This window comes from Martes martes, assembly GCF_963455335.1.
Source record: "Martes martes genome assembly, chromosome: 3".
In the NCBI taxonomy this organism is placed as follows: domain Eukaryota; kingdom Metazoa; phylum Chordata; class Mammalia; order Carnivora; family Mustelidae; genus Martes; species Martes martes.
The window spans coordinates 101620247-101629349 of NC_137890.1; the positions used below are offsets into that span (position 1 = coordinate 101620247).

The 9103-nt window shown below is 37.3% G+C and overlaps 1 protein-coding gene across 4 annotated transcripts in view; it reads left to right on the forward strand.

The window, feature by feature from the left end:
- Positions 1-2405, forward strand: part of ACMSD (aminocarboxymuconate semialdehyde decarboxylase) — a 98511-nt gene extending 96106 nt beyond the window's left edge. For all 4 annotated transcript variants that reach the window (XR_013966620.1, XM_080799786.1, XM_080799789.1 and 1 more), the window contains one exon: positions 1386-2405. Coding sequence is in view for 1 of the 4 variants with exons in the window: in XM_080799786.1 (XP_080655912.1) it covers positions 1386-1448 (63 nt within the window). In the remaining 3 variants the exon portion in view is untranslated. The remainder of the gene's footprint in view (positions 1-1385) is intronic.
- Positions 2406-9103: the final 6698 nt, after the last annotated feature.

The following is a 9103-nucleotide window of genomic DNA, read 5'->3' on the forward strand; positions in this document are numbered from 1 at the left end:
TTGCAAGCTGGACATATATCAAGAAGTTATCCCCTTAACTCACAGTATTTTTTTTTAAGATTTTATTTATTTATTTGGGGGGGGGGGAGAAGCATGTGCACATGAGCAGGGGACAGGCAGAGGTAGCTACAGTCTCCCCCCTGAGCAGGGGGGCTCAATGTGCAGCTCGATCTGGGGACTCCAGGATCATGACCTGAGGTGAAGGCAGAGGCTTAATCAACTGAGCCACCCAGGTGCCCCAGCTCTCAGGAGTTCTTGCTGTAGGGTTGACCTAGTCTATAACTGGAAAGAAACTGAAGAAAAATTTGGCAGGCCTTTTTTCATCTGAAATCTATAAATTTACATATTTGCATATTCTGAGGTACTTCATCTACCACTTCTCTTGTGCCCGAAGAAATTACCTTTTGTTCAGGCTATGTGAAGGGACAACACATATGTCTAAAAACTGGAGGATGTCTAGAGGACTTCTGGGCACTATTTCCAGCTCACCTGTCCCACAGACCTAACCTGTACCCTTTCTCTATTAAGTTGACCTTGAACAACACAGAGTTAGTAGTGTTGACCCTTTTATCAAAATCCACATATAACTTTTGGCTCCCCAAAAACTTAACTACTAATAGCTTGCTGTTGAACAAAAGCCTTACTGATAACATAAATAATTAACACATATTTTGTATCTTACTTGTATCATATACTGTATTCTTACAATACCTAACTTTTTACAATTTTTTCAGTAATTCTAGGCTACACAGTTTGTGAGTTTTTTTCAAATTGTCACAAATCTCTGAAGAATTTTCCAATATATTTATTGAAAATATCCACATGTAAGTGGACCTGCACAGTTCAAACCCGTGTTGTTCAAGGGTCAACTGTATTTGTCTCTAAACAGTCCTTGAAACCCATTTAGAGGGTCCTACAGAGGTTTCTAAAGAAGGGCATTTTTCCCTAAGGGGGCTTTCCCCCTTCTAATTGTCCTTTCTTCCCATGACCAAGTTTCAAACTTAGATTTTAAACAGTGAGGCAGAACAGGGGTCAAGAAATTTGTTGTTTAGGGGCGCCTGGATGGCTCAGTGGATTAAAGCCTCTGCCTTTAGCTCAGGTCATGATCCCAGGGTCCTGGGATTGAGCCCCACATCAGGATCTCTGCTCAGCAGGGAGCCTGCTTCCCCCTCTCTCTCTCTCTGCCTGCCTCTCTGCCTACTTGTGATCTCTGTCAAATAAATAAATAAAAATCTTTAAAAAAAAAAGATATTCATTGTTTAAACTGGTAATATTTTTCTCTCGCATTGGGAAATTCATCTTTTAAAAACCTGATAAAGACAATCAGTAAAGTATTTTGAAATAACCATTAAGTAATACTTTAAAACCTCTCTTTTCTTTTGCAGGATAAACTCAAAGCTGGCAATGCCCTAGCATTTTTGGGCCTTGAGAGAAAACAATTTGAGTGACTGAATTTACTGCAAAGGCAAACATTCAAGAAGATATTTTTTTTGTTTTTAACTATGTATCACACACGCATTACTAAAATCTGATTTTGTGCTATTTTACCCAGAAATAGAATATACACAAATGTTCTAAATTATTCATAACAAAAATGACTCTCAGAATATGTTTTCATTCTGAGAAACAGCACATTATTTCATGTGCAAATAAAAAATGATTTTCCCAGAACTTTTAAAATTAATGTCAGAAATAAAAAGCAAAAGGTCATTAATGATTTATACGTAGAAAGACCAGACTCATCCTGGAGGGCTGAGGTAGGTTCTCCACTTTGAGCGGGTCTATGTGAATAGGGAGGGCCCCCCCAAATTTTTTTTATTCATTTTTAACACCTTCCATTAGCCCATAACTGGGCAAGGAATGCTTTATAATCCAAAAAAATAAGTGATATACATGTTATATAACCTCTAGAGAGCTTATAGTCCAATTAAAGAGGCAAGACATATGTTCATAGAATAATAACTAAGCAATACAATAGGAGGCACAGAAGTTTCAGTAAGAAAAACTCATTTGGATTCAAACTTGGATAGATCATCACAGAACTTGGGCTGAGTCTCTAAGGATGGACAAGCCTAACTGGAAGATGGGAAATAGACAAAGAGGCCAAACTATAAGAACAGGGCTTTCAGACTGAATGAGAACTTACTTTTTCTGGAGAAAAGTTCCAGTCTGTAATTTACTTTTACCAGAAGCTCTTTTAGTTTAAAATACTGAGCAAAATGTGTAAAGCTAGTTATGGAGATTGAGCAAGGAAATACCAGGGTAGCTATGTTCTATTGAGTTCATTTATGGTTGTCCTACCCAGGCTGCTGAAAATGAAGTTGGTCCTGGGAGGGGTAATGAACATCTGTGGTTCATGTACCTCTGGCTGAATTCTAAAACCAAATACAATTTTTCAAAGTGGTCCTCTTGCTTTAAACTCATTCAGAGTTCTTTTCCACCTTATTAGTCCAGAAAACCAAGAGTTGAGTACTGGCAAGAATTTTAGGTGATCTAACTTGCTAAACTACACCTATCCCACTATTTTCACTTTATTTAGTTCTGTATTCTCTCTCTTTCCTGCTCCTCCTCTTGCTTTCTAGGACATTACCCACCCACCATACTGCTTACTACTACAATCTGCTTAAAAATAAAAACAAAGTTGGGACGCCTGGGTGGCTCAGTTGGTTAAGCAGCTGCCTTCGGCTCAGGTCATGATCCCAGCATCCTGGGATCGAGTCCCGCATCGGGCTCCTTGCTCGGCAGGGAGCCTGCTTCTCCCTCTGCCTCTGCCTGCCACTCTGTCTACTTGTGCTCACTCTCGCTCCTCTCTCTCTCTGACAAAGAAATAAAAAAAAAAAAAAAAAAAGAAAAACAAAGTTAACAAAATGGCAACATGAAGCATATGTTTTTACTTTTTCCTTCCCCATTCTTTGGGGGGAAATGTCTGTTCTTTTTCATATATTCTACATTTGAACACTTTTAATGTAGTGTTTAATCACTGTTTTATTATGAACAGTAACCTGATCACCTTACTCAATATCACAGACAAATAAAGACACATTAAATAGATACAGACAAGGATATTCATACTCACAGACTGTTTATATGATCTGTCAGGGCTGTAGGAGTAGGGATACGAAAGTAAACAAGAAGCACAAAAGTCCTTCTCTGATTACACTTAAAATCTGGAGAATAAGATGCACAAGTAAACAAAGGAGAGAGAACAGAAAAAGGAGGAATGAAAACAGGGAAGGAAGGAAGGAAAGAAGGAAGGAAGGACGGAAGGAAGGAAGGAAATTTTTTTCTTATGCTAACAAACACTATAAAGAAATTAAAACAGGGAACTGTATAGGGTGACTAGAGGAAGGATGGGGGAGAAAACATTAAATTGTGGGCCCTCTTTAGAGAGGACTTTAAGACTTAAATGGTAGAATCCCAAGAGCCATGAGAAAGATTTCCAGGCAAAGTGAAAAACCTCTGAGGCAGGAAAGAGCTTATGGCAGTTTGTGCGCAAGAAGGAAAGATGTAGGAAGTGAAGCTGAAAAGATAGCCAGGTAACTAGGTCATAGGCAAGAGTTTAGATTTTATATTTAGTTTCACAGGAAGCCATTGGAGTTTTAGAAATAGGTCTGTGATATGATCTGACTTATGTGTTAAAAAAAGAAAAAAAAATTAGCAACTGTGTAGACAATTATTTAAGGGGGTAAGAAAGGTAGCAGGGAGACAAAGCGAGAAATGGTGACTTGGGCAAACTAATAAAATGGGATGTGGTTGTAGATAGAACCAAGAGAACTTGATAAATGTGAGGAAGAGGGAAGAAAGAAAGGAAAGAAATCAAGGTTGATTCTCAGGTATCTGTATGTGTGTGTGTGTACCACACTTTGTCCCTCAATCTCCTATATTTGGACATTATATATAATTTCCAATATTTGTCATTACAAATAATGCTACAAGATTAGATCCATTTCCCACATCGAACGTAGGAAAAACTCCATCATCAAATGGATAAAAGATTTATCTATAAGAAAAGGAAATTATGTCAACACACATACAGACACAAATTCAATCTGATAAAGGCGCATTTGGGTAGTTCAGTCAGTTAAGTGGCAGATTCTTGGTTTAGGCTCAGGTCATGATCTGAGATTGAGCCACGTGACTGGCTCTGACCTCATCATGAAGTCTGCTTCTCCCTCTCCCTCTGCTCCTCCCCCAATTTGCTCACTCTCTCTGTCTCAAATAAATAAATAAATAAATGTGTGTGTGTGTGTGTGTGTGTGTGCATGCATGTAGGAAGAAGACCTGAACAGACATTTTTTCAAAAAAAAAGACACACAGGTGGCCAATGACACATGATCAACATCACTAATTACCAGAGAAATGAAAATCAAAACCAAAATGAAATATCACACCAGTCAGAATGGCTGAAGTAAAAAAGACAAAAAATAACAGTTGTTGGTGAGGGTGTAGAGGAAAGGGAACCCTCATGCACTGTTGGTGGGAATGTAAATTGGTGCAGCCACTCTGGAAAACAGTATGGAAGTTCCTCAAAATACTAAGAATAAAAATATCATATGATCCAGTAATCCGACTTTTGCATATTTACCTGAAGAAAATGGAAAGGCTAATTCAAAAAGATTATACATCTCTGCATTCACTGCACCATTATTTACAATGACCAAGATATGGAAGTAACCCAAGTGCCCACTGATAAATAAATGGATAAAGATGTGGGATGTGTACATACATATATATGTTACATATTATATATTTAATTACATATGTAACATATATAAAATTCTATTGTGTGTATATGCATAACATATATAACAGTAAATGTTATGTATATTACACACACACATGCAGGTGTGCACACACCATGAAATAGAACATTACTCAGCCATTAAAAAGAATGAAATTGGGGCGCCTGGGTGGCTCAGTGGGTTGGGGCCTCTGCCTTCAGCTTGGGTCATGATCCCAGGGTCCTGGGATCGGGCCCCACATGGGGCTCTCTGCTCAGCGGGGAGCCTGCTTCCCCCTCTCTCTGTCTCTCTACCTGCTTGTGATCTCCCTCTATATATCAAATAAATAAATAAAATATTTTTAAAAAATGAAATCTTGCCACTCATGACAACATGGATGGACCTAGAGGGTGTTATGCAGTATTTATTGAGGGCTTATTTAGTGCCAAGAATCATTATAGGTGCTGGAATAATGTAAAAACAAACAAGGTTCTTGCCCTCAATTGTGCCTATAATCTAGTGAGGGAGACAGGTATCAGTTAAGCAACAAACAGATACAAAATTGCTACCATAACAAGAGCTAGAAAGGAGAGGCACATAGGAGGTAGAAAGTTTATAAAAAGAAATTTTAATTATTATATAAATTTTAATTTTTATGTAAAAATAAAATTTAACTAATCACAACTGGGAAGAGACTTTTCAGATGAAATGTTGTTTGAGCTGTGATTGGAAGCAAGAGGTGAGAGGTAAAGGGAAAGAGGTGAAGAGGAGAGAGGGAAGAATATTTGAGACAGAGGGAACAGCATAAATGAAAATCTTATGGCAGGAGAGAAAAGACAGCAAGAAATAAGACCACTGAGACTGGTGGTAAGAAAGCAAGATGTTTTTGGTAAATGTGGTAAATGTGGCAAGATCATGTGGGGTCACAGGTCAGCTAAAGAATTTTATCTGTCAAAAAGCAATGAAGTCTAAGTAGGGGAAGACATGACTGGAGTTAAATTTTGAAAAGATCCTTCTGGCTCTAAAACAACACCGCTCACATCCCGAATCTCAAAATTCTCTCAGGAAAATCATTCTTTCAGCCTTTTCTCTCTTTCATCATCTAATATACAAACTTCCCCAAAATATATGCATGAAAAAAAAAAATCCCACCATCATCAGATTCCAAAGGACATTGATTCACAGCCATCCAAGCATTTCTCTTCCTTATACAGTACCCTTCCCCATCTTTTTTTTACCTCCCCTAAGAAAGAAATCAGATCTGACTCAATTTTTATTATCCAACCAAAAAACATCAACTTATATTCCAGGTAATTAAGATTAACTTAGTGAAAATAAATACCCACTTTGTATTTGCTTAAGAGAAGATTCTAAGGCTTTTTTCCAATCAAACTGAATAAAATAAAATATTTTAAATATAAAACACTGCTCACTTTTATTAAGTACCCAAAATTTTTAGGTTTTTTTGAAAAGTCAATACATGAATATGTTAGAAGAGTTCAAAAAGATCAAATTCAACCTATCCCAGAAGGAACGGTTTTTACCTTTTCTTTTGGATATTCTTGCAAAGATCATCAATGATTATACAAGCAATTACTTGAGCAGATTCCTTTGTTCACTTTACCCAGACAGTGACATCTTGCTTTTTTTTTTTCTACTTAATACGTTGGTGGTCATTCCACATATAAGCTGCCTTCTTTTTTATAAGAGTCTATCTTAATTTGGTAACTTTACTTTGGATGCATTCTAAAGCTCTACAATTCTAAATCCAGTTCACAAATTTTACATCTTTGATGCCCCAATTTATATCTTTTTATCTGATGTATCCATTAACAAATTATTATAGTTACAGTTAATACTGCTTTTGTCTTTTAACCCTTACACAAGCTTTATAAGTGATTAAATCGACACCTCTGCAACATTAGATTAATCTATTAGCACATATTTACCTTTACCAGTGAGACTTACATTTTCCTATGTTTTCCTGCTACTAATTATTGCCCTTTTATTTTAGCTTAAAGAAGTCCCTTTAACATTCCTTGTAAGGCCAGTCTAGTGGTAGTGAACTCCTTCGGCTTTTCTTTATCTGGAAAACTCTGTATCTCTCTCAATTCTGGAGGAAACTGCCAGGTATTCTCGGTTGGCAGTTTTCTCTCCTTCAGCATTTTGATGCCTTCTTTTTAATACCTGAACAGTGTTTTGTTACATAGAAGTACCAAATCATGCAAGCCTCAATTCAAGGATCCCTTCCACTCTTCTGCAGTGATAAACTACAACTAAGAACACCCTCATGACATAAAATGTTGAATATCATTTAATACGCTTTATTTCCATCTGCATATCTTCCTTGTGAAGTGTGAGTTCAGATCTTTTACCCAGTTTAAAATTGGGATGTTTTCCTCTCAACAAATGTTTTAGAGGGAACATACTTCAACATAGTAAGAGCCATATAAGAAAAACCCACAGCTAACATCATACTCAATGATGAAAAACTGAAAGCTTTTCCTCTAAGATCAGGAACAAGACAAGGACATCCACCACTTCTATTCAACACAGTAGTGGAAGTCCTAGCCACAGCTCAGGCAACAAAAAGTAAAGGGCATGCAAATTGGTAAGGAAGAAGTAAAACTGTCACTATTAGTTGATACTATATATAGAAAATCCTGAAGAGTCCACCAAAGGATGCCTGGATGGCTCAGTTGATCCTGATTTTGGCTTGGGTCATGATCTCAGGGTGGTGAGATTGAGCCCCTAGTCTGGCTCCAAGCTCAGCGGAGAGTAGGCTTCCTCCTTCTTCCTCTCCCTCTGCCCCTCCCCCAGCTCGTTCTCTCTCTCTCTCTCTCTCTCAAGTAAATAAATAAACAAATCTTTAAAAAGAAAAAAAAAAAGACTCTACCAAAAAACTGTTGGAACTGATAAATGAATTCAGTAAAGTTGCAGGATACAAAATTAACATATAGAAATCTGTTGCATTCTACACATTAATAATGAAGTAGCAGAAAGAGAAATTAAGATAATTCCATTTATAATTGCACCAGAAAGAATAAAATACCTAGGAATAAACTTTACCAAGAAGTGAAAGACCTGTACTCTGAAGACTATAAAACATGACCCACACAAATGGAAATATAGTCCATGCTGATGGACTGGAAGAATCAACATTGTTAAAATGTCCATACTACCCAAAGCAATCTACAGATGTAATGCAATCCCTATCAAACTTTAACAGCGCTTCAGCCGATCCTAAGGGCTAATTCGTTTCAAGTTGACACACTCCTTACTTGCTGACCTAAGACCCTTGATTTGTGACAGAACTAATTTATTTTCTTTGAGATATGCAGACCATTGGCCTTGAGGAGTGGAGGACCAGAACTCCACCAGGCTACAGAAGCCAGAAATTCTATTTGAAGCCAGCTCAGCTTTCTGATTAGCCTAAAAATTTTTTTAGCAAAATGATTTTACTGCCCTCCCTTTGTGAGTCTGTAAACCTGGCCCTCTTCTGCAGAAGGAACAGAGTACTCCTACATATCATGAAACAAGAACCAGACCCCATCACACAGTCCCCAAACACTGAGATAACTTTTATAGCTGGCATCATCAAGTCTTCACGTAATCAAAAAATACTGCAGGCCCCTACACTCCCTTTGCTGATCAACCACTCTAAATCCCTTTAAAAACTTCTGGGCCAGGCAGAAACCTTGGCCTTAGCTTTTGGACAAGAGTCTGCTTTCTTCTCAGGTTGCTGGCCTTCTGAATAAAGCTCAAATTCCTTTGCAATTAAAATTTTCTCTTCAGTAATGGCCTTTTAGGAATGGGCAGCCAAACTTGGATACAGTAACAAAAATACCAACTGTATTGTTCACAGAACTAGACCAAATAATACTACAATTTGTATATAACAACAAAACACCTCGAATAATCAAAGCAAGCTTAAGAAAAGAACAAAGCTGGAGGTATCACGATCCCAGATTTCAAGATATACTATAAAGCTGTAATAATCAGAACAATATAAAAAATAGACACATGGATCAATGGAACAGAATACAGAGCCCAGAAATAAACCCATGCTTACATGGTCAATTAACATATAATAAAGGAGGCAAGAATATACAATGACAAAAAGACAGTCTCTTCACTAAATGATGCTGGAGAAACTGAACAGCTACATGCCAAAGAGTGAAAGTGTATCACTGGCTTACACCATACACAAAAGTAAATTCAAAATGGATTAAAGATCTGATACCATAAAACTCCTAGGAGAAAATATAAGCAGTAATTTCTTGGACATTGACCTTAGCAACATCTTTCTAGATATGTCTTCTCAGGCAGAAGAAACAAAAGCAAAAACAAATTATTGGGACTACACCAAAATAAAAAGCTTT